General features: G+C 42.2%; 1 protein-coding gene and 1 long non-coding RNA gene across 2 annotated transcripts in view; both read left to right on the forward strand.

The window, feature by feature from the left end:
- The window catches only part of LOC124279094 (cell surface glycoprotein 1-like), a 34,220-nt gene extending 30,652 nt beyond the window's left edge, over positions 1-3,568 (forward strand). Inside the window, 7 exon segments of the mRNA XM_046714893.1 lie at positions 174-422; positions 873-1,139; positions 2,133-2,649; positions 2,681-2,716; positions 2,719-2,833; positions 2,883-3,078; positions 3,128-3,568. Of these exon segments, the coding sequence (XP_046570849.1) occupies positions 174-422; positions 873-1,139; positions 2,133-2,649; positions 2,681-2,716; positions 2,719-2,833; positions 2,883-3,078; positions 3,128-3,568 (1,821 nt within the window).
- A 6,403-nt stretch (positions 3,569-9,971) lies between these two features.
- On the forward strand, positions 9,972-20,814 carry LOC124279086. The gene is made up of 3 exons (XR_006899297.1): positions 9,972-10,060; positions 15,817-15,911; positions 20,402-20,814. It is a non-coding gene; the product is annotated as an uncharacterized LOC124279086 (long non-coding RNA).
- Positions 20,815-27,504: the final 6,690 nt, after the last annotated feature.

The raw sequence follows: 27,504 nt of genomic DNA on the forward strand, positions 1-27,504 counted from the left end.
GAAAGTGCTTAAGGATGCTGTGGAAGAGTGGGGCATTGCTGACAAGGACCCAGCTTTGGTTACTGATAATGCAGCTAATATGGGTGTTGCTGCTGAAGTTGCAGAACTAAGGCCATACGTCTACTGCTTTGCACATACGCTGAACCTGGCCACTCAACGTGGCTTATCTCCAGCTTCAACCAGCAATATATGCCACATTAGTTTCCAAAGATATCCAGAGGAAAGAGAGTGACATCAGCACACTCACTGAAAGTGATGTCAGAAATTTGGAACTACTTCTTGAACTTTTGGGACCCCTGAAGAGAGCAACAGAGGTATTGTGTGATGAAAAAGTGCCTACAATTTCCATTGTTGCTCCAATGCTGTATCTCATCAAAACCCAGATGACCCCCAATGATGATGATTCTCCTCTTGTCAAAGATGTAAAGCATGCAATTGAGGTATAGTTAAACAAGCGATACACCAAACCAGAAGTGCAGCAGGTCCTTCATCAGTCTTCTGCGATGGATCCTAGGTTCAAGACTCTTCCATTCTTGAAAGAAGACCAGAAAGCAACAGTGTTTGCTGAACTGGCTACATGTATTGCAGAATATTGTGACAGACGTCACCTGGTATGTCCACATACTATTTCACAAATTAAATCTCAAATATACATGATTTGTGCCACACCGTCAAATTTGAAAACTTATCCACTTGATTAAAAGAATATGTTAAATTGTTAATCTCAAATTTCAATTCTAAATTTTATAAAATGTAATTTCAAATGTTCAGTTTGAAAAGGTTCTAACCTAAATTCAATTATTAGAAATTCAACCTTTATTCAGTTTTTTGACTTCTTGAATTATCAGTTTTTGTAATCTGTATATTTTCAGGAACTGGTTGATGTGAAGGATGAGCCCAAGGATGATACTGCCCTCCCTGACCTACCAGTACCACCGGCAATTGCTGGGATCGAGATGGATACACCTGAACTTGATACTCCTGCTGCTGTCTGTGGCATAAAGAAAGAGCCAGATGATAGTGCTGTACAGTCCAGTGCTTCAACCTCTCTCTCGGCTCTGTTTGGTGTTGTGTATGTTGTTAAGGTGGAACCCGGTCCAGGGGATGGAGACACTGAGGGGGCCAGCAAATCCTCATTGGTTTGTGTACAGGAGGAAATTGATAAATACAGGAAAGAGATTCCTCTAAATGTGGATTTAAATCCTTTGGTGTGGTGGAAATGTCACCAGCAGGTCTACCCAATGTTGTCACAATTTTGCAAGTCCTTGCTCTGTATCCCTGCAACTTCTGTTCCTTCCGAGAGGGTATTTTCAACTGCTGGTGTTATTGTCACTGCACAAAGGGCCAACCTGAGTTGGAAACATGTTGACAGGATGATTATCCTTAAGAAGAATCTTAAAAGGTACTTCTGAATTTCTATTCAAAATCAAAAGTACGTTTTAAATATTCTGAAATTAAGGAATCAGTGATGTACTGTCATATTCATCTACACTGCAGTGGGAACACTGATCTGCATTGTCGTGAATGACATTCATGTTAAAAGGATTTAATTTAAAAGTTGTTCAAATGTTCAGAACTTTATAGCTTTGTGCTGATCTGTTACTTCACACTTCCTCATTAGTACCTCACACCTCTGTGATCACAGAGGTATTACTGTTCAATAGATGAACACTACTTATACACACTAGACTACTTACAAATACTTGAAGAGGGTATGATAACCTGTCAGTGCTCACTTTAGTCATGTATTTCATTTTGTCATTTATGCTTTAAATATTGGAGCATTCCATGTACATGTACTGTGACTGCATACTACATGATACTAGTCTGGTGCTGTTTGTTTATAATATTGTTTTATCTTTTTCTGTTGTTCTAAAACTCTTTATTGTGTCAATATCAGATATTAACTGACACAAGGATGTCAGGCTGTCAGCAACATTAATGTTACATAATCATCCCTACCGACACCTACTCAGTTTTGTTTATAACCCCAGCCCCAGTCTCAACCCCTTCTCCAAACCCAGCCCCTTCTCCAACCCTAGTCTCAACCCCTTCTCCAACCCCAGCCCCAGTCTCAACTCCTTCTCCAACCCCAGCCCCTTCTCCAACCCTAGTCTCAACTCCTTCTCCAGTCCCAGTCTCAGCCCCTTCTCCAGTCCCAAACTCCCAGCCCCAGCCCCTTCTCCAACCCCAGCCCCAGTCTCAACCTATTCTCCAACCCCAGCCCCAGTCTCAGCCCCTTCTCCAACCCCAGCCTCAGCCCCTTCTCCAACCCCAGCCCCAGTCTCAGCCTATTCTCCAACCCCAGCCCCAGTCTCAGCCCCTTCTCCAACCCAAGCCTCAGCCCCTTCTCCAACCCCAGCTCCACTCTCAGCCTATTCTCCAACCCCAGCCCTAGTGGTAACCCTTCTCCAACCCCAGCCCCAGACTCAACCTATTCTCCAACCCCAGCCCGAGTCTCAGCCTCAGCCTCAGCTCAAACCCCAGCCCAAGTCTCAGCCCCTTCTCCAACCCCAGCCTCAGCCCCTTCTCCAACGCCAGCCTCAAACCCCTTCTCCAACCGCAGTCTCAGCCCCTTCTCCAACCCCAGCCCGAGTCTCAACCCCTTCTCCAACCCCAGCCCCCACCCCTTCTCCAACCCCAGCCCCAGTCTCAGCTCCTTCTCCAACCCCAGCCCCAGTCTCAGCCCCTTCTCCAATCCCAGCCCCAACTTCTTCTCCAACCCCAGCCCCAGTATCAGCTCCTTCTCCAACCCCAGTCTCAGCCCCTTCTCCAACCCCAGCCCCAGTCTCAGCCCCTTCTCCAGCCCCAGCCCCAACCCTTTCAAACCCCAGTCTCAGCTCCTTCTCCAACCCCAGTCTCAACCCCTTCTCCAACCCCAGCCCCAGTCTCAGCCTATTCTCCAACCCCAGCCCCAGTCTAAACTCCTTCTCCAACCCCAGCCCCAGCCTCAGCCCCTTCTCCAACCCCAGCCCCACTCTCAACCTATTCTCCAACCCCAGCCCTAGTCTCAGCCCCTTCTCCAACTCCAGCCCCAGCCTCAGCCCTTCTCCAACCCCAGCCCCAACCCCTTCCCCAGTCTCAACCTGTTCTCCAACCCCAGCCTCAGCCTATTCTCCAACCCCAGCCCCAGTCTCAGCCTCAGCCTCAGCTCAAGCCCGAGCCCCAGTCTCAGCCCCTTCTCCAACCCCAGCCCTTCTCCAACCCCAGCCTCAAACCCTTCTCCAACCGCAGTCTCAGCCCCTTCTCCAACCCCAGCCCCAGTCTCAGCCCCTTCTCCAACCCCAGCCCCAGTCTCAACCCCTTCTCCAACCCCAGCCCTAGTCTCAGCCCCTTTTCCAACCCCAGCCCGAGTCTCAACCCTTTCTCCAACCCCAGTCTCAACCCCCAGCCTCAATCCCTTCTCCAACCCCAGCCCCAACCTCAGCCTCAACTCAAACCCCAGCCCCAGCCTCAACCCCTTCTCCAACCCCAGCCCCAGTCTCAACCCCAGCCTCAACCCTCAACCGTCTCAGACTCAACCTCGGGCAGATTGAGCATGAGTGTTGTGTTAAAACTTCTAACATAAGCTGGTCTGTCATTCTCATTAATGTCTGTGAAAATTACAAATCTTTACTCCTAAATAACCTCCCTCAACAATGGGCAAGATACTGCAGAGAGCAATACCAAACATGCTTAATGAAATTTCTGTTCCTTATTTTACGGAAAAAGGTATAAACGTCTTGCAGGAAAGTAATTGGTTGGTCCAGAATGACTGGTAAGCTGTGTGTGGTGTGAGAGGAATCACGTGGACTACCTATTGAATCCTGTGGTAAAGTCTGTGGTATTCTTGTGGACACAGCCAGGATGGAGAGGAGTGTTCGGCTGGCAGAACACAATCTCAGCTTAGGTTCTAGCATTTAAAAATCAATACCATACTTAATCGGTTCTTAACGCCAACAACCGGCTCCATTCCATCCCTACTAAGGAAGAGAAAAACGTAGACAAGATAGGTGACAGCTCAAGAATGCAAATATTACTCTTTGCCTCAAGCAGCATCTTTATTTCTCTGTGCTACCATACATGTATGTTGAAGTACTTTAATAATAACTCAGGAAAGAGTGAATGTTCAGCCTGCAGTGGTAGAGCTGATACAACAGTAATACAACTGATACAACAGTTGTACAACTGGTACAGAAATGGTACAGATGGTACAACACAGTGGTGCAGCTGGTACAATATAGTCGTATAGCTGGTACAACAGTGAGGTACAGCTGGTACAACAAAGTGGTACAACACAGTGGTACAGCTGGTACAACAGCGGTACAATAGTGGTACAACTGGTATAACACTGTTCAGTGGTACAGCTGGTATAGAAGTACCACGAGGCAAGGTGACAATGACACACGTTGTATAAAAGCGTATTACGCATGTAGGTAGGTGAGGACAACTATTGATGCATCAAGCACCTGCAGTGTATAGGAGCACATTATCACACAACCCCAGACAGTGACACGTGTACAGGAGATAAGTAAGCTATGTCCCATCATTAGCACACACTCTTGCCATATTGGCATCAGGAGGAAGCGTGTGTCTGAGTATTCTGGGAGATAGCAAGTGTGACATGGGCCTCCACCAGACTACAGGCCACACAAGTATCTTCAAGGGACACCACACTGCTGGTAATTAGGTTTCATCTCTGCTATCACACTGCTGGTGGGTGTCGGTTTTCATTACATCTATACAGTTGTACATGATAACCAACAATAAGCCAGTCTGTAATTTTAATAACAAAGTTTGCATTGGGATCGGTGATATTGGTTTGCTAGTATGCAGACCTCTGACTAGAGAGAAGTATACAGACCTCTGACTAGAGAGAAGTATACAGACCTCTGACAAGAAACAGGTATGCAAACTTCTGACTAGAGAGAAGTATGCACACCTCTGACTAGAGAGAAGTATGCAGACCTCTGACTAGAGAGAAGTATACAGACCTCTGACAAGAAACAGGTATGCAAACTTCTGACTAGAGAGAAGTATGCACACCTCTGACTAGAGAGAAGTATGCAGACCTCTGACTAGAGAGAAGTATACAGACCTCTGACAAGAAACAGGTATGCAAACCTCTGACTAGAGAGAAGTATGCACACCTCTGACTAGAGAGAAGTATGCACACCTCTGACTGGAGAGAAGTATGCAGACCTCGGACTAGAAAGAAGTATGCAGACCACTGACTGGAGAGAAGTATGCAGACCTCGGACTAGAAAGAAGTATGCAGACCACTGACTGGAGAGAAGTATGTAGACCTCAGACTAGAGAAGTATGCAGACCTCTGACTAGAGAGAAGTATGTAGACCTCGGACTAGAGAGAAGTATGCAGACCACTGACTAGAGAGATGTATGCAGACCTCTGTTTAGAGAGATGTATGCAGACCTCGGACTAGAGAGAAGTATGCAGACCACTGACTAGAGAGAAGTATGCAGACCACTGACTAGAGAGAAGTATACAGACCTCTGACTAGAGACAGGTATGCAGACCTCGAACTAGAGATGGGTATACAGACCTCTGACTAGAGACAGGTATGCAGACCTCGGACTAGAGACAGGTATGCAGACCTCGGACTAGAAACAAGTTCACAACAACTGACCAATTGCACTAACTATACTGAGTGCTTAAAAAAGACTGAATCATGGAATGCCTAAGATAGGGTACTAAATTGACTGATCGAATAATTGGTCAATCATTGATATACATCTGCTGAAAAATACAATCAATTCAAGAACATAAAGTGCAGTGAAACATATTGTAAAGGCTGCTGTCTACTTGGCACAAGTCAAACGGTCAGTTTGACAGTGTTCCCACAAGACCTGGAAAACCTGAAAATTTCACACCCCATTTTCCAGCTTGGAAAAATCATGGAATTTGAAAATAATGGATGAAATCATAGAATATTCTTGGAATATTCTTGGAGGTGTTTATCTAACAAAACTGTACTTCAATCTTGACAGTACTTCAAGGTAGTGTTGGGAATCGGAAACCAAATCCACTATCGATTATCGGAGGATTGTGATGAACGATTATCGATTTTAATCGAAATATATCCATTTTCAATGAAATCACCAATTTGAAGGGTTTTTCACCAGGTTTTTCTAATAAATGCTCCGTATAACTAATACTGTCATGCAATGAAATGCATGCATGCAAGAAAGACAATGGAATTGTAATTAAACAATAAAAGTAGTTACAATTTTACAATGCGCATAGCTTTACGCTGTTGAGCGCATGTTTGTTTGTGAATAATAGTCAAATTTAATCGCTAGTTTACTTCATTCAAGCGTGTTCAACTAAAGCAACAAAATTCCAATCAATCGAAAATATGTTTTTTACAATCAATATTCATATTTAATCCTTCTTTCAATCGATTTTCGATCATCGGAACACCACTACTTCAAGGGCTATGACAGTCATCAACATGTGTATCAGGATTAGTTTCCATATATGTGAATACTTGCTTAAATGCATGTGGTCCTAAAATTCTAAACAATAAGGTGTGTTCAATGTTTGATGGACAGCTGCAAGGGGAGATGGGAGGACGTATTTAAGATATTGCTTTATTTCAGATACAGTAATATATGTTTAAAGGTATCAAAATACCCTAGGACATATATTGTTGTGTCTGGAAAAAGCAATATTTGTCTTGAAAAATTATGGAATTGTTCTTCACAGAAATGTGGGAACCTTGGTCCGAGTTCAGTTATACACAAACAAGAGTACCCGTTCATACCATCACTCTAGCAGGCCTACCAAACACAACTTTCCCACTGTGCAGAAAAACACTGAATAGTCCACAGTAATCGTGGAAATAGCAACATACACATAATACCTCGCTACTGAAACGGTAAACACGGTAACTTTAAATCGTTAACTGGATAAAAAAATGAAGAGCCTGCAACTTCGATTTTGTGCATGTGCACATGGAAGAGGAAGTCTCGACCGCATGTTGACATTTTCCAGCTTGGACAAAAGTTACATTCCCTTTTTAAAGTATTTCTGTTGTGTTATTTGGCATTTATCATATCATACTTGTGTGCACACTTATTAAGTTTACTTTCCATTCGTATGAAATGATTGACAGCAATTATTTCGCCATATTCAATACTTTTTCTCTGCGAGGCAATTCACTGTTGCTCGGAAATTTAAAAGAAGAGCAGATCGTAACGTGCATCCACAGTAGATGTCAAAGTTCGCTGATGTAAAAATGTTGCAGTTTCATGTTCTTCTCTATGCCGTTTTTACTGTTTCAGTAGCGAGGTAATATGTTTATGTTGCTATTTCCATGATTAATGTGGGCTTTTCTGCGTTTTTCTGCACAGAGGGAAAGTTTTCTTTCATAGGCCTGTTTACCCTACTGATGACTTGCCATGGTACACAGTGTTTGCCATGACGCAGAAGACCTGCATTTTTTACTCATAAATTATCTCAAATACGCAGCAAATTTAAAAGCCCATAGTTCAGGTAATCTAAACTTCTAAAACTAAATGTTTGCCAGTTAACTGCTCAGTGCTGATAAAATACCTGACCTGCCTTACCTTGTTTTTTGTTGCTATTAAACAATCACACTTGATGCATTAATGAAAGTTCCAAACTCAAGTTGACTCCTAAATACATGTCCATGAATCCCCCCCTGACACCAGGGAGTCATGATGACTGATCAATGTTTATGCCTAGGGCAAACACTGGGTACATCTTCCACAGGCCCCCTCTCTGATGCCACATTGGTCACCCCTCTCTAATATTACACAATGACAACTTATATCACTATCCACTTTGACAATGTATACATCCACTGTTGATTGCAGCCTCACACTTGTGTAGTTTGAGTTCTGTATGACTACAATGGCCCTGCATTACAGCAGTAGTTATTGAAGTACACACACAGCCTCACGTTGCCGAAACATGCTGGAACAGTTGACAGCAATAGGTAGTGGAAGACTGAACAAGTCTGTACACACCACTAACAGGTGCCCAGGGTAGACTCATACAACACCATCCTTCAGTCAACGCAGACATATACTCATGGAAAAAAATAAAGGAACACATGAATGTACAAGTGTTCCTATATTCTTCACAAGGTATGTATTGCACTGTGGGTGAAACTCTGGGAACAAATAAAGGAACACTTGTACTTTCATGTGTTCCCTTATTTGTTTCCATGAGTATATTCTTTTGCAGTCAAGTTCCAACTGACATATGATAGTTGATATTTTTCAGGGTTGATTTCAAGTAATGCTTATACATCTGCACTAGTGATGAGGTTTTCACTGCTTAGAATATATAATTCTGATAGTAACACACAAGCCCATTTAAATTGAAAAGGAGCCCCAGTGAGACCAGAGATTCAGAACCTGAGGAAATCTAGACTTGTTTTATTTAGGGCTTTAGCACTGCAGATAAGGCTCGGCAGCAGGGAAAATAATGTGGTTCAGGGACTGAGACGGACAATGGGGTAGCCTAAGTGGGTAAAATGTTCATTCATCATGCCGAACACCCGGGTTTGTTTCCAAACATGGGTACAATGTGTGAAGCCCACAGATTTCACAGATGGAACTTGCTTTCTTTCCGCAGTGTTCGAGTTGGTTCGTACTCTGTGATCAGATCACACAGATATTGTGGATCATCTTCAGGCAGGCATTGATACATGTGACTCAAAATGTTATAGCGGATTCTCTGTCGGACTAATAGTAACATTTGACATTTGATGAAATATGCACCGTACCTTCCATGTCTGCGTTAAAGTGGTAAATGCAGTGACATGGTTCAACATTCATCTAACTTTGTATGAACCTTTATCTACAAAAATGTTACAAACTAATATAGAAGATGTGATGAAAGTACCAAGGACCCGATTAACTATCTGAATAAAAGAAAACTACCTGGAGACGATATATTGTTTGTTGTTAATGCACTCTCAGCAATATTGGTTCACACTGTACATAAATAGTCAAGTCTGGACCAGACAATCCACAGAATTAACAAAACAACTTCATATATAATGCACTAGTAATGTTACTGTTCCATCGGACATGTTTGAAAGCATTCTATTTATTATGGGGAAATCTAACGGCCCCATTCTATTTTCCACTTTCCTGTCAAATCATTAATTAGCATGAATAGGTCAATACCAGCTATATATGTAACTGTCAAAGCTTACATATTGAGTTAACACTGACCAAGTCGTATTAGTGAAATTGCACTGAAAATAACTACTTTTAGACACTGGGCAGAACATACACTGTTTTCATTTGACAGTAGTTGTTACGTAGCTCTACCATCTACCATACAAAAGACCCGTCAGTCTATTGGTGAACGGAAAAGGTTTAGCGATATAAAAATAACCCATATGTAATCTACCAATGCACTCGTACGGAAACCATGGTCTGAACGTAGCGCACAGGTTCCCATACAATGTATGATACATGTTGTAGCTCCGTGCAACAATGAGGCGGTACACGCTGCCAACACGAGCTTCAGAGGAACGGGGTATAATGGCTTCGACAATTGATTTTCACAGCCTTTCATCTGCTCCGTAGTGGGTATTGTGAACATAACAATGAATCTTCCCACACGTTCATACAATTTACAGTAAAAACAAGATTGTCGGTATCTTACCTTACGATAACGCCAGTCTCTGACGTCTGGGTAACGGTCCTCTAACCCACCGTCAACAGGCAAATCATATCCTGCAGTTGTTCCACGGAAATGTAGATAAACAAGCAGGCTTAGAGGCCTTCAGACAAAGACGTTCCTGGTAGTCTGACTAACACGTTTCCTGACGCTGTTGAAAATGAAAATTGCATTCACATCCTGATAGTATGCACTGAGATTAAAGGCAGCTATCTGACAGTTGTGTGGGACATGGAGAGGTGTCAAATGCCACATGCAACACTCTCCCTTCCGAGAACACAACAAATCAAAACCCGGAAGTGACCCCTGGTACTGTTAGCCGCACAACTGAGCGCCGCACTCCGCGTGATCAACGGGATCTCTTGATCGCCGCCAACCTGTCACCAACTGGGAACGGTAACGAGTGATGAAACATAGTCACAATAACTGGAGCATCCTGAGTTGTGACGTGTGTATTGCTTATTGCATGTAGATGAAACAGACCCAGCTCTTTGATACTTTTGTTTTCAAATGAGGTCACGACCCAGATAGCATTCAGACATTTGGCCCAACGTTGGCAATGGTTTTGCCAACATTGCCAACGTTGGGCCAATGTCCGACTGACTGACTGACTGGCTGAGTTTGGTTTTACGCCGCTTTTAGCAATATTCCAGCAACATCACGGCGGGGGACACCAGAAATGGGCTTCACACATTGTACCCATGTGGGGATTCGAACCCGGGTCTTCGGCGTGACGAGCCAACACTTTAACCACTAGGCTACCCCACCGCCCCGCCAATGTCCGAATGCTATCTGGGAATTTGGTCGTGCGTTTTGTTCGTTCTTTCTTGTGCCGCAGCACCGAACAATACTCCACCGTTAGATATCACGGCGATCTGAACCACTCAGTACGATGATTGACATTATGAATACAGATCTAGGCATTTGGGATACGATGACCTAAAAAAAAAAAAAAGTACTGTCGGAAATGCTAGAAAAATGCTTTTTAGCCTTAATATCTTTATAAAGTGATAAATGTACTATGTTGTCAATATATCAACTCGTCTATTGTCTACCTAATTTTTATTTCAACCGATTTAACATTCCCATGCATTTAAAGGGCAGTTTACAGGAGAGAATTTGGTACCAAAACAGCAACTTAAGATTTTTTCAGAGTTCAACAACAGAAATCTGAAATAGTCTTTACATTTATGCTAATAATACAGGTGGTGTAAAAATATGAATTAACGTGTTTCTTAAACAAATAAATGTTGAATGTTTGTGTTACTTTACTTAATTATCGTTTCTTTATTGAAGAAATATAATATAAATGTTAAGTCTTGATAAATAAGTTTCCCGTCATGCATGCACATCTTTATCACAGCGTCCACTATGGACAACGATTTGCAGTCGATTGTTGCAAAGGTTTATAGTTTTTTTCTGCTTAAAAAAGACAGAGGCAAACCTTTCATTTGTTTAGAAAGGGTTTATTAAAGAACTTGCAGAGCTGTTGGCATGTCTTACCAACAAGTTTAAAATATTAGCAGGGGAAAATAATGTGGTTCAGGGACTGTGAGGCGGACAATGGGGTAGCCTAAGTGGGTCAAATGTTCATTCATCACGCCGAACACCCGGGTTTGTTTCCAAACATGGGTACAATGTGTGAAGCCCACAGATTTCACAGATGGAACTTGCAACAGGAGCTTGTTTTCTTTCCGCAGTGTTCGAGTTGGTTTGTACTCTGTGATCAGATCACACAGATATTGTGGATCATCTTCAGGCAGTCATTGATACATGTGACTCAAAATCTTATAGCGGAATCTCTGTCGGACTATTAGTAACATTTGACATTTGATGAAATATGCACCTAATACCTTCCATGCCTGCGTTGAAGTGGTAACTGCTGTGACATGGTTCAACATTCATCTAACTTTGTATGAACTTTTATCTACAAAAGTGTTACAAACTAATATAGTAGATGTGATGAAAGTACCAAGGACCCGATTAACTATTTGAATAAAAGAAAACTACCTGGAGACGATATATTGTTTGTTGTTAATGCACTCTCAGCAATATTCCAGCAATATGGTTCACACTGTACATAAATAGTCAAGTCTGGACCAGACAATCCACAGAATTAACAAAACAACTTAATATATAATGCACTAGTAATGTTACTGTTCTGTCTGACATATTTGAAAGCATTCTATTTATTATGGGGAAATCTAACGGCCCCATTCTAGTTTCCACCTTCCTGTCAAATCATTAATTAGCATGAATAGGTCAATACCAGCTATATATGTAACTGTCAAAGCTTACATATTGAGTTAACACTGACCAAGTCGTACTAGTGAAAATAACTACTTTTAGACACTGGGCAGAACATACACTGTTTTCATTTGACAGTAGTTGTTATGTAGCTCTACCATCTACCATACAAAAGACCCGTCAGTCTATTGGTGAACGGAAAAGGTTTAGCGATATAAAAATAACCCATATGTAATCTACAAATGCACTCGTACGGAAACCATGGTCTGAACGTAGCGCACAGGTTCCCATACAATGTATGATACATGTTGTAGCTCCGTGCAACAATGAGGCGGTACACGCTGCCAACACGAGCTTCAGAGGAACGGGGTATAATGGCTTCGACAATTGATTTTCACAGCCTTTCATCTGCTCCGTAGTGGGTATTGTGAACATAACAATGAATCTTCCCACGCGTTCATACAATTCACAGTAAAAACAAGATTGTCGGTATCTTACCTTACGATAACGCCAGTCTCTGACGTCTGGGTAACGGTCCTCTAACCCACCGTCAACAGGCAAATCATATCCTGCAGTTGTTCCACGGAAATGTAGATAAACAAGCAGGCTTAGAGGCCTTCAGACAAAGACGTTCCTGGTAGTCTGTCTAACACGTTTCCTGACGCTGTTGAAAATGAAAATTGCATTCACATCCTGATAGTATGCACTGAGATTAAAGGCAGCTATCTGACAGTTGTGTGGGACATGGAGAGGTGTCAAATGCCTAAGCAAGACTGACCACACGACCCCGTTAGTTGCCTATTGCGAAAAGCATGAGTTGCTCGTCTTTGACTTGAGTCGCTGAAGACAATTTATTGTTTAGCTGGGTGTGGGAAACCTGTGACTGCAGAAATATTATTTCACGCGGAAAGACCAACTTGTTTATTAGTTTCACATGTTTATTTGTACCCATCGTATTGACTGCTGAAATGAATATTTGTAGGCGAAGGAGAAAAATATAATATGTTGTTCATTAACCAGACTGTTTTTATGATTTCTAAATGAGATATTGCTGTTGTCGGAGGTGAACAGCGTGGATATTGTGTGTGTAGTTAAATAGCCGTTACCTTGTATTAATATCAGAACACAATGGTGAGCGAGTGACTATAACCACTAGGCTCCCCCACCGCCCCCAGAACACAATGACACAACGCAGTACAATATACATGTCGCTATATCATACGAGACCAATCAGTCCACGTTGTATTAGTATAGACAAACGTTTACAAACATTTACTTTGTATTTCTGGCAGTAATTTTAGATTGAAGACACCACACAGATCCTTAACATCTCTGGGGACAGCACGCATACGTATGGAATTGTCAGCATCCAAAGCATAGATGTGCACGACTATTATCAGGGATATAGTCTCCCTGCAATTATTCAGGTTCCTCGATATATACTACGAGAAACCAAATCAAACTGTGAAATATGACAACAATGAAACGTTTCCATGTAAACTTATTTATATTATCCTTTTCGAACGTCAATCCTGGACTATATGCCTTTGAAGAAAATGAATTGCCAATGGTTCGAGAATCTGGTATGAGTAGCCCTCACCTACCAAATTGCCCTGAACAACAACTATATACAGGGGTTCTTTGACGTGCACTTATCCCAACCACGGGGGCATGTCACGCTTAGAAATGGCGTTAGAGAGACATATAGGTATGTAGTCCCCTACCCTAGTACTAAGAAAAAAAATAGTACTAGGGTAGGGTCTATATACCTATATGTCTCTCTAACGCTGTTTCTAAGCGTGACATGCCCCCGTGTCCCAACCCAAATCACAGAACCACTCCCGAAGCGATTCCTCTCCTCGACTCAGACTTGAGCATAACGTTCTCCAAAACGTCTGTGGACACGTTGACGTCCGTCACGCAGGAAATTTGGACTCGCCTGTGAAAACATCAGTGCTCCACCAGTACCGAGGTTCACGGACATGATTTCGCCACCATCTTTGATGGTTTTCTCGCTGGTCGGGTATGAGGAAAGAAGGTATACTCTGTAGTGGTACTACGGTTACCCGTGTCTTGGCGTCGTGACGCGTGGACGTCCTGCACGTGATCAGCAACTTCGTCATTGTTCTGATAAGTGGTACTACGGTCACCCGTGTCCTGGCGTCGTGACGCGTGGACGTCCTGCACGTGATCAGCAACTTCGTCATTGTTCTGATAAGTGGTACTACGGTCACCCGTGTCCTGGCGTCGTGACGCGTGGACGTCCTGCACGTGATCAGCAACTTCGTCATTGTTCTGATAACGTCACAACAGTACTGAAATGGTGTTTTCGTTGCAATGAAAATGCGCAATCACATTCACGTACAATCACATTCCACCACGGACCACCCCAATAGCCTCAACCCGTGAAGATCCGGGTTAGAATTGATCTTCAGTAACCCATGCTTGTCGTACGAGGCGGCCAACAGGATTGGGTGGTCAGGCTCGTTGACTTGGTTGACACATGTCACCGTATCCTATTTGCGTAGATCGATGCTCATGCTGTTGATCAGTGGCCCAGACTTGATTAATGACAGACCGCCGCCATATAGCTAATATATTGCTGGGTGCGGCGTCAAACTACAAACAAACAAATCCAAAACCACGTGACGCTGTGCGTTGAGGCATGGTGTGCGGTTCATGAGCCGTATAATGTTTTGAGCTCCCCCAGTCCAAACTGTTAGAAAATAGTAAGATTAGAACAAATTCATTACATGTTGTTGAAGTAGTTCTAATCCTAAACATCTCAGAGTGTCTCAGTGTTGTTTATTTAAAACATCTCACAGTGGTTAAGTGTTTATTTTATGAGTAAACATCTCAGAGCGTTTCAGCATTGTTTATTTGTTGATTTTCATACAAACACCTGTCTGTACAAGCATTGCCCTGGAATGTTTAATGTTGAATTTCCTGGTGAATGTGAACATTCCAAATGTTATTTAGCGCATCTTACACGATTCAAGATAAATACTGAGTGTACCCTCCATGTGACTGTATGACAGCCAGCACCCTCCTCATACCTCCTGTCAGCCCCCTGATCCTCTGAAGGGGCAGTCTAAGTCATTCCTCGTGTAGAGCAGCTTCCAATTGGGCCAGGTTCTGTACAGGAGGATCAATCAAGTCCCAGATATGCTCCAAAGAGTTGAGATCGGGGCTCATTCAATCGTGAGATATGTCAGGGGGTGCTTAACTAAGTTGTTTGTGTATGTATTTTGATTTCCGATTGGCAAAGTTTCTTTATATAGCTAGTATATAATTACAGACGCCTGCACAGATTTCTCGGAAATGTCAAGATACACTACATCTTCCATCTACTTGGACAAAAAACACAATCCGACATACCCTTTGTCTGTAAGGCGTTCATATGAACGAGAGTAAAATAAGCTGTGGAACAGCCTGGTACAACCGGCTTGATAGCATACAGCCGCCTTGATAGCATACAGCGGGTTCCATTTCCTAAAAGGGGATAATGCGTGAATTTCTGGTGTCCCCCGCCGTGGTGTTGCTGGAATATTGCTTAAAGCGGCGTAAAACCATACTCATTCACTCCTGTTTATAACGCATTTCATCCCAACATTGTAGGAATCCGTGTCCCGACCCACAAATCGTCCGTACTATTACGAGCTATCGTAACTGTACACTTCATCATAGGCGTACGAATGACGTAGTACTACGAAGCTTTGTTGATGGATCCAGACTGATTGCATGTTTCTAATGAGATTGTCTAAATTGCGACAAAGGACGAGATAAGATTAGGGCTTTTTTTACCGGAGGAAATATCATGTTTCACATTTGCGGAATTTAAAATATTACTATCAGCATTGTCAGGTTTATTAATGGCTGAAATCTAGCATTTTTATCTCTTACAGAAACGAACTCAGAACCTCACAGTGAGCAGCACGAACATGGCTGAAGTGAATCAACAAGATGGATTTCTCGAACTTCAAGATAAATCTGATCAAGAGTAAGTCCATGATATGTTTGACAATGTATTTAGTTTGGTATTCAAGCAAGGTATTGCTGTTTATAGACAAGAGGCTTTGTCGTATCGACTAAGTATTGTCTCTTGACGTGGAGGTTTGTGTACTGATTGGCTGAAAACGTTAAACGTGATTTGATCCCGGTAATGTTCCCGACTTTTCATGTTATAAGTCATTCTATTTTAGTCCCTCATTTGGATACAGGTACCATCTCAATCTGGAGGAGAGTGTTTCGGATTAAGGAGTGTCCGATATCTGGATACATCACTTTGAACCGACGGCGTTAAACGAAGGGTTTTAAACTGTAAGAAGCGTTTACGTCGAAACCTGTTGGTGGGTACATACCACGCTGGACCAGTGAGTGAGTGAGTGAGATTAGTTTTACGCCACACTCAGCAATATTCCAGCTATATGGCGGCGGTCTGTAAATAATCGAGTCTGGACCAGACATTCAAGTGATCAACAGCATGAGCATCTGCGCAATTGGGAACTGATGACATGTGTCGCTGGACCAGACTGGGTGACATGTTTACACCAAAGGAGATCAGAATGTTATACTTTTCCAGAATGAATTAAACCGTGAAGATCCGGGTTAGAATAGAATTGATCTTCAGCAACCCATGCTTGTCGTAGGCGACTAACGGGATCGGGGGTCAGGCTCTCTGACTTGGTTGACACATGTCATCGTATCCCAACTGCGTATAGATCCATGCTCATGCTGTTGATCACTGGGTTGTCTGGTCCAGTCTCGATTATTTACAGACCACCGCCATATAGCTGGAATATTGCTGAGTGTGGCGTAAAACTAAACTCACTCACTCACTCACTCACTGGTCCAGCGTGTTATGTAGTCACAACGTCTCTATTCCCCAGAGTCCTTCACGCAGGGACGCCTTGTTTCCTCCACACGGCAGTTCCATCATGGCCGACTGACGTAATCCACACAGCGCTGGCAGTCTTGATCCGAGTGGAGTGTGCGAGCTGTTCAGTACAACAATGCACGGGCAGTCTGATCAATACCTCCAAAATCTCACAGAGGGCATTAATTACACTGTCCAGATTCTGGCTGGACATGGTAATTAAGCCACGTAGTCGTGTGGTCATGTGGACAGCCCGTTCATCTCACACGCGTCATGCTGCACAGTTTTACACAGACCAATAGACAGTCTCTCTACGAACGTATTTTCCCGAAAAACCCAGTTCCATAATTATCTTCATAAAATAAAATAATAAGGAGCGAAGAGACGTTTTTCAATTTCAGAAACTGCTGTAATCTAAACTCTCCACATATTCTAGTCTCCAGGACTGCAGTTAGTATTTGTTTCAGGGCCTCTACGGCAGACTAGCTTTCTACAGTCAGTGCTCTACCGGCACTGTGTATGGACGAGAACTTACAGGCAGCATCCCTCGGTTCTACTATTGAACGTGTTCTGTGTATGATGTGCCCTGAGATTTATTGCAAGAAACACTGAGCACTTTCTTATTTTCAGATGTTACCAAAAGTTAATACTCAGGAAATATTGAGCACGTTGTTATCAAATATGCCAAAATATATCACACAGGCAATATTGAGCTCTTTGTTATTAAATGTGCCAGAATATATCACACAGGCAATATTGAACACGTTGTTATTAAATGTGCCAAAATATACCACACATTAATACTGAGCTCGTTGTTACGAAATGTGCCAAAAGACATCACACAGGTTATATTGAGCATGTTGCTGTCATGTTATCAAAGCAGTGTCAGATCCGGAGTACTGACCCCATACTGAGCATATACTTGTTAGTGTTTCAAAGAGTCAATCGGCTCTAACCATATTGCTTCATTGCTGAGAGCATGACGTCGTAAATGGGGGTGGGGGTTGATCCTGTCTGGACCAGACAATCCCGTGATTGACAGCATGAGCATCGATCTGCGCAAATGAGGTATGATGACAAGCCAGCGAGCCTCACCACCCGATCCCGTTAGTTGCCTCTTGCGACAAGCATGGGTTGCTGAAAACCAATTCTGACCCGGATCTTCACGGATGGCTGGGTGGAAGGGAAAATAATTTGGTTCAGAACCCCTTTTCACAAAACTCTCGTAAGCCTAAGATCTCGTATCTTTCCTCGTAGCATTCCTACCTCGTATAAGATAACGATAAAGCTTTGTAAAACGGCGCCCAGGGCTGTGAAGACTACAAATTATAAGATAAGATAAACTTTATTGTCCCGCAAGGGAAATTTGTCTTGCATTCAAAGAGCCAATACAAGCATATAACAGCAAATAATTTAAAGTATATACATGTATACACAATGCCAAGCTAATCAGAATATAATGTTGAATTATAACATAATCAAAGTTCATGTATATAATAATAATATAATAATCCTCGTACCTCATCATAGATTTCACTATTACAATTTTGGAGGAAGATTTAGAAGTTTTATGCTGTATGGGACAAATGATTTTGAAGTTCTATTAGTTTTGTAATACATGATTTTGAAACAGCGGCCAGAAGGCAGAAGTTCATAACATTCATTTAAAAAGTGTGATGGATCCGATTGAATGGCCAGAGCTTTCTTCTTAACTTTTGACTCAAACTGAAAAGGTAGAGGTTCAAAATTGAAGCCGCAAATGTTGCTGGATATGTTTACAATTTTGTCAAGTTTGTTTTTCTGTCTAAGAGGAAGATTGCCATACCAGGCATGAAAGCAGAAAGTTAAAATACTATTAATGAATGTTCGGTAGAATAATTTTAAGATATTAGTGCCTACATTAAATGATCGCAATTTTCGCAGAAAGAAAAGGCTCTGTTGTGCTTTCCTATGTACACGATGTGAGTTTGATTTCCATGAAATATAACATTTTGTTTCACTTCGGCACGTGTACTGATGCAGCCTGGTTCCCTGGGTCTGTTGCGCCTGCGCTAACGCTCCGACACTGAGCGTTAGCGCAGGCGCAACAGACCCAGGGAACCAGGCTGGTACTGATGTTGGAGAAATTATATTTAGAAGTGCAAACATCCATTATTTTAAAATGTACAATGCAACAACAAATCACTAAGAACTCCTGTATTTTATCCAGACTGTGAATCACAGTAATGTTTCACCAGATCAAAACTCGCAGATAACTGGTTACAAGAACAACCATTCTGTGAATAATTACTGTCACTGTTTTACGTGATCAGACTGAACAAATACCGTAGATAACTGTAGTTCCTCTAATACGGTGGGTAATAGAGGCAATTAGACACCTGGCACTTGCATCATTATAAACTGACTCTTGCACAAGCCCCAGTAGCCCATGACATGATTTGAATTGTATAATCTTGATACAGAATGTATTTCAAGATTAATATGAAACGTTAACATGGTACTGTGTCAGTAGTGTTAACTAAAAAGAATAAAATTGTTAGTATGCATGGAAATATAGAACGTCAGTGAAAAAAAATACCGAGCCATGACTATCCTCTGAAACAAATTCCGTTTACTGTAAAAGGGAAAATAGCTGTGAAAATTATATGAATAGATCACCATATATCAGCGATGACACCGGGTGTTTGCGAAAAGGGTACGCATATCCTGCCAATACCATTATTCGCAACCCTTGAGCAAACATGGAAGCTGCACGGGAGTACTCTTGCCATGAGACGGCGACCTGTACACAAACCAGACAATCAGGTGATCCATGATTTAGAATTACGATTCCTCTGTAGAAGAACAAAGATTCCGATGCTTATAAGTAAAGAAATACGTCAGGTAAATATATTTGTTATCAAACAAATTGGGGGTCAGTTTTAATGCCTCGGAGGAAACATCCGTCCACTCTGTAACATGAAAAGCATGTCCAACGTGCAGGTTGGTGTCCAGGTAACATCACGATGTATATCAACACATGGTAACATCGCTGACAACGAGCCACGTTTCTTCTCTGCAACACTTCACTTTCTTCTTCACTGATGTCGTCTACTTCAGTTTCATTCTCCCGAAGCTTGTTGTCATTAGGATTGCCAGTGAAAGGGTTGATCTCTTCCTCTTGCAGCATGTGACCCGTAAAGATCCGGGTTAGAATTGGTCTTCAGTAACCCATGCTTGTCGTAAGAGGCGACTAACGGGTGGGCAGGCTCGCTGACTTGGTTGACACATGTCATCGTATCCCAATTGCGTAGATTGATGCTCATGCTGTTGATCACTGTATTGTCTGGTCCAGACTCGATTTTTTTACAGGCCGCCTCCATACAGCTGGAATATTGCTCAGTGCAGCGTAAAACTGAACTCACCCACTTATTCACTCACTATTGCAGCATGGAGGATACTTCCCCCCTTTCCTTACTCAGCAGACCGATTCCTCCATGAGCGGTTCTTACAGATTGACGCATGGCTATTTCGCCATCGTCAGATGTTCACGGTGACTGAATGAATAATTTATATAATGAAAAGGAGTCCACATATTCTAGACTTGCATGTGTTTTCTTGTATATATGTTTCAGGGTCTGTGACAGACTATGGGATGACTTGAAGATGGACAGAGTTCTTTTCTGGATAGGTAGCCAGTTTCTAACAGCAGACGCGAATGGTTGCTCTCCTGGCGCCTGGGACCCCTATACAATTATCTGCACTTCCTTTAAAGGACATATTCCAACAAACGGATATTCACAGTGCATTGTTTTCTAAAAGGATTAAGAATAGAAGCGACAAAACCCTTTCCACATCCATAAGAAATCTCTGCTAAAAGCAGACTCGATTGTACAATTCTGACTATATCATGGGTTTGCATTAATTTTAAGTAAGAAGCAACGAGTAAGCTATTATTAAACTTGCATGTGTGTCATATCCATGTACGAAACACGTGTAACAATTCATGTGTTACCATCGCTCTCAGAAAATACAAGAATTTTTAATCTCGTTTTGTCAAAAGCGTAAGACACATGCCCGTTTAATAGTGAACCTGCTTTGTGCCGAGGTTTACAGGAGACCAGAGCTTGATAGGGAGACACGGTAGTTTCTACACGCATTCTATAGAACTCTCCGAACACAGTTACATCCCAACTTGACTTGTGCTGACATTACCGCGTATAATAACGGTCCTTGCGTTATGATCAGATCACCAGGAGACAACAGTCCCAAATCTCAAATTATCCATTTTTCTGGTGGCGCCAACAGTATGTTTGCTGGTAATGTAACTGTCCAAAACATAACGATTAATCGTGTTATACTTCCAAGTCCAGTTTCAGTGAAAGCGTATCTTGATTGTTAGCCAAAGTACACCAACTAACATGTGTTAGTATGACCTATCAGACCTAGCACAGTTCTAAAAGTGGGAGCGAGGCTTGGTTTGAGTGACTAACGTTTTATAATGACACAACAGATAATGAAATACAATACACTGACACCCTATTGTTGTAATGAGCGTCGTACATATTTAAACAGGCTACAACACGTCGTTCAATCATTTTTATCGATTAGGCATAATTAAATTTTCAAAATGACATTATAGGATTAGTTGCTTTCCTACATATGGCTAAAGACTAACTGCATCTCTCATAATACAATGTAAGGTTTCAACAATGTCGGTGGTTAATCTAGTTGTGTCCTGGCGGCCCAGTCGTCGAAGGCGCCGCAATTCGCGATACAGAGTTGCGCCCCTTGGACGCGCCAGAAACCTATCACTGTCGGTTTGAATCCCGACAGAGCCCGATTGTGCTGGAAGGATCGGCGGCACCATAACCCTGCTTTAGTCACATGTATATCTGAGACGCCATAACATGTCTGGAATACTGAGAAAACTCACCAACGAAAAATGTAATGTTAGAATGGATAAACAGAAATCATCGCTGATGTTTTTGCAGGGGAAACATCACCCGCTTCCTGTCAATGTGGATTAATTAGTTCGCCTGACATTCCCCATTTTAAGAATGAAAAACCAACACTCGTGACCATCCACTATAAAGTTCATCTCTTGTGGACCTCGACAAGCTAACCTGAATTGCTGAAGGCATGAGACAAGGAAGGATATCAATATATGGATGAACAAGTGAGTGAGTGGGTTTAGTTTTACGCCGCACTCAGCAATATTCCAGCTTTATGCCGGCGGTCTGAAAATAATAGAGTCTGGACCAGACAATCCAGGGATCAACAGCATGAGCATCGATCTACGCAACTGGGATACGATGACATGTGTCAACCAAGTCAGCGAGCCTGCCCACCCGATCCCGTTAGTCGCCTCTTACGACAAGCATGGGTTACTGAGGATCAATTGTAACCTGAATCTTCACGGGTTGGATAAACAACGTCTTTGTTACAGTGGAAGTGACGTTTCGGTTTAGGTAAGTTATGAAGCAAGTGATGAACAGGGTACAGATAAAGAGGTATAATTACAAGTGTGAGGAAGTGTTATTGCAGTGATGGGATTAAGGCTGGAATAGCAAGAAGAAAACAGTTAACTACACATTGCTTAAAGAACCACTAAACTTTGTTTTTTGTTACTCTTTTAACCATTACATATGAAAGATTTGTGGTTAGTCTTATGCGGAACACCAAATTTATTCTTTAAAAACTTGTGGTTAATTAATACCGAGCGATTAAAAGTGGCCAAAAAGTCGCCTGCTTCCCTCTCGCCCGCCAACGAAACCACAGACAGGTTACGTAACTCTGTCGCCAGAGCACTGCAGTGACGTCATATGAGGAACGATTTTCAGTTAGTTGTATAGAAAATGTGTAGCACGCTCATCATTTTGATGATTTCTCGACGTCAACGACAACATGCCGAATCGTTGCTTTGTCGTCAGTTGCTCCTAGGGGTCGGGCGATGGTGTCCCCATGCACAGATTTCCACAGGACCCCGCAGTTCGTGCTAAATGGGTTATGTTTGTGAGTGCGAAGCGAGCGTTGTGGAAGCCTGAAACGATATATTACTTGTGTTCAGATCGCTTCACGGAAGTTAAAGAATCAAAACTACTTACTAGTTGTAGTAAAATATGCATATGATTGATGACCATAAAGATTTTCTATGACACAACTTGTAACATAACGATTTCTTCCTCGGAAGTGAGGTTGTGGTCGAAGTAACAATAATATTGTAAGTAGTATTATATTGACACCCACCTCGCTGCCACGAGAGAAATTGTTATGATATACGCTATGTCATGCAAAATCCTATTGGCCATCAATAAAATACATATTTTACTACCAGTAGAAAGTAGCTTTGATTTTAGTACTCGGTGAAAACAAACCTAAATACCATTTATCCTCAGACTGGCGGATGTTTCCGACAGGGCGCCATTTTTAAAACTAAAAACATCTGTTCGAATTAATGAAATTATAGTTTGTTTTCTTCAAGTTAGAAAATCAAGACTACTTTCTACTCGTTGTTAAATATGTATTGGAATCATAACCAAACGGATTTTGCATGACACAACTTATAACATAACGATTTCTTCCACGGAAGCGAGGTGGGGGTCGAAGTCACAATACTGCGCGATAAATTTCTTTGCTACATTCACATGGTTAATGTCCACTCACCAGTATGTAGATACTAGTCAATGTGCGTCTTTATATTTGGTCTTATAATCCTAATTAGTTTATTATCACACTTGTATGCATTTTGAAACTAAATAAAAGCTGAAGATCTGCTGATACTTATAGTGAATTTATAACAGAACTGTAATATCTAGACATTTTATAGTTTGCCAATGTGAATCATAATTCGCACACACACCTAGTGCATGTTGTCTGTCTCATTACACTACACGGCGAAAACAATGATTCTGTTGAATGCTACGACAAATGAATAAAACAAAATGCAAATATTAAAAATTAAAACAGATTAAAGTTATAGGAACAATATCAGGCCATTACCTTGTTCGAGGAATGTATCCATCAATATCCACAAAACTGTTCCAAATGATGTGTCTTTTAACAGTTTAATATACGAAAAAGTGATAAATCTTTTCAGGTATTGGTGTATACATGTAGTCTCATTGGTCACCCAAGATAGCACACCTGGCAACTAATTGCATAATGTCCGCCTTTCTTTAAAAACAGTAATTTAGTTAGCCAATAATGGGCAATCAATCAATGTATTGCCGGTTAATCCTTTGAAAGAAGGACGTTGTTTTTACGCAGACACCGACACGACAGAGTGTATTCAGTATAGATTAGTAAATCTACATACATAAACACTACCTTTTGACAATTCCGCTGTGTAAGATAAAAGTAATTAATCAATCAGCGTGTTATCGGTTAATCCTTTGATCGATGTTTATAATGTTGAATATTTACTCCAGACACAAGAAATGCCAAATGGGAACCTTTGTCGGGTAATCTAAGGTGTGTTACCACTAATTATACCTGTTATAAATTCATTAACTGACCATCAAGTGAATGATGACAAATAACATGTGTAGGTTTATACCACCTAACACGGGTTACAACGAGGAGTATTAATTGCTGTATTGCATGTGAAAACTTATGGGCCGACACTGTTTTGAGAATACAAACAGAAACTCGGAAACTAGGCAAAGCAGGAGACAAAATTAAGATTAGATCATATACGCTACACATTTCAGGTTTATACAAGCCTGTAAACAATGATCGGCATTCTAGAAGTTGGTGAGTCAAAAATAAAGCATAGGACTTTATGGATAAATTTGCACTTCAAAAAGCTTATTGCATAGAGCGACGTTTTGATGTCGATTCTTACATCGTTATCAAGCACTCCCTAGGCGAATCTACGCCGAAAAGCTGTCGCTCAATGCAATAAATAGAGGATATTATATGAGTGTCCATGTCATACTATGTTTTCAAGCACTCGACACGCGAAATGCCTAAATATGGATATTATTTGCCGAGCGAGGCCGCGGATATACCGATATTTAGGCACGAGTGTCGTCAACATAGTATGATATGGGCACGAATATAATATCCTGTCAAATTGAGGAAAATAAACCCAAATGTACTTTCAAACATAGGCTGGCTACCCGCCGTCGCCGCATGTAGAACGCAACGTCACAGACGAAACGTGACGTCATAGCATTGTTCATGACGTCACGTCACCATGACAAAATGATAGTTTGCACTGGGGCATCGTATGAAAAATATGAACCCCGATACTTTAGCCCTCGTAGGTACTAAATATCCATATAGTCGTTTGCTTTATTTTTATGCCTGTAGCTAGTTGGAAGCATAATATGAAGCCTGCAGTATAAACGAAGGAATTATGACTGATAGTGGTCTTTGATGAGTCGATGGTAAGCTGGGGGTATATAATAATTGCCTTGGTCACGGTTGATTGATGGTTGACTGGTTGACGTACACAGCTTCTTGGAGTGTTAAATGCAAGTGTGGAGAAGGTGAAGTTATGAAAGATCCAGACGCCTCAAAACTCGAAACAAAGAGCATTTGACCACAGTATTTAAACTTGACTCCAAATCAGCCTTATCAGACCATATCCAAGACAATCCCGACCACAGCATCCGGTGGGACAGAAACAAAACCCTAACAACCAGCCTCAAAGACTTCAAAATCGGACAACACCAAGAAGCTATGTACATCAAAAGACTCCAACCATCAACAGAACCAAAGTACACGCTTTATCTGGTCTCAGTGTTCAGCGCGATGCAAATACAAGGATGCGTACGTATAATTCTTACTTCAAGCGTGAAAGCGACTTCAAGTCAGTGTTAAAATAATGCAGACATATTGGCAACATATGCAATGTAGCTGTGATAAGGCGATTTGGTACATCGTATTTCCCCGGAAGTCAGGTCAGGCTGGAGGAGGAAGAGGTCCAGCACGACTGCCAAGAAGACGAAACAGGGCCAGGTAGACAAACTTAATAGTTAGACGATATTTTCTTGTGGAAAGTGCGCATCCTTTCCCAGTGAAACATTTTGAATTCAGTTCTTACAATTATTTTATATAAATTATTTGATATCAACATTTTTTTCATCAAAGTTTTGTGTGAACCGATGGGTAGATCGCACCAACTTTCCAATATGCACAGCAGTCATTTACCAATATCATGCCTTAAAATAAACCTCAGTTGTCACTAAAGATCTTCACTAACCCAGCCCTTACGACCTGCACCAACTCTGCACTAACAACCTGCACTAAGCCAGGACTAACAACCTGCACTAACCCAACACTAACAACCTGCACTAACCCAGCACTAACAACCTGTACTAACCCAGCACTAACAACCTGCACTGACCCAACACTAACAACCTGCACTGACCCAGCACTAACAACCTGCACTAACCCAGCACTAACAACCTGCACTGACCCAACACTAACAACCTGCACTAACCCAGCACTAACAACCTGCACTAACCCAGCACTAACAACCTGCACTAACCCAGCACTAACAACCTGCACTAACCCAACACAAACAACCTGCACTAACCCAGCACTAACAACCTGCACTGACCCAGCACTAACAACCTGCACCAGTCCAGCACTAACAACCTGCACTAACCGAGCACTAAACCTGCAACCCAACAATCTGCACTATCTCAGCACTAACAACCTGCACTAGTCCAGCACTAACAACTACTAACAACAACCCTGCACTAACACCAGCACTAACAACCTGCACTAGTCCAGCACTAACAACCTGCACTAACCCAGCACTAACAACCTGCACTGAACTTTAACCTGCAGCCCAGCACTAACAACCTGCACTAACCCAGCAACACCTGCAACAACCTGCACTAACCCAGCACCAAAACAACAACCTGCACTAACAGCCTGCACTAACCCAGCTTTAAATGCACTAACAGCACTAACAACCTGCACTGACCCAGCACTAACAACCTGCACTAACCTAGCACCAACTCAGCACTAACAATCTGCACTAACCCAGCGCTAACAACCTGCACTAACTCAGCACTAACAGCCTGCACTAACCCAGCACTAACAATCTGCACTAACTCAGCACTAACAGCCTGCACTAACCCAGCACTAACAATCTGCACTAACCCAGCGCTAACAACCTGCACTAACTCAGCACTAACAACCTGCACTAACCCAGCGCTAACAACCTGCACTAACTCAGCACTAACCTGCACTAACCTGCACTAACTGCAGCACTAACAATCTGCACTAACCCAGCGCTAACAACCTGCACTAACTCAGCACTAACAACCTGTACTAACCCAACACTAACAACCTGCACTAACTCAGCACTAACAACCTGCACTAACCCAACACTAACAACCTGCACTAACCCAGCACTAACAACCTGCACTAACTCAGCACTAACATCCTGCACTATCCCAACACTAACAACCTGCACTAACCTAGCACCAACTCAGCACTAACAGCCTGCACTAACCCAGCACTAACAACCTGCACTAACCCAGCACTAACAACCTGCACTAACCCAGCACTAACAACCTGCACCAACCTAACTCTTCTTGCGTATTGAGTGGGCCGCCCATTTCTGGTGTCAACTGCTCGAAATTCCTGGAATATTGATATGAGCTGCGTAATACTCACCCATAAAAGCATTTGGTTCAATAATGCGCTGCCACCGAATGTGCATATTCAACATATTCAACGTTAATGATATTCCTGACAGGTTAGATTCGAGTCC

This window comes from Haliotis rubra, unplaced genomic scaffold (genome assembly GCF_003918875.1).
Source record: "Haliotis rubra isolate DU_JTF1 unplaced genomic scaffold, ASM391887v1 Scf246, whole genome shotgun sequence".
NCBI classification, from domain to species: Eukaryota; Metazoa; Mollusca; class Gastropoda; order Lepetellida; family Haliotidae; genus Haliotis; species Haliotis rubra.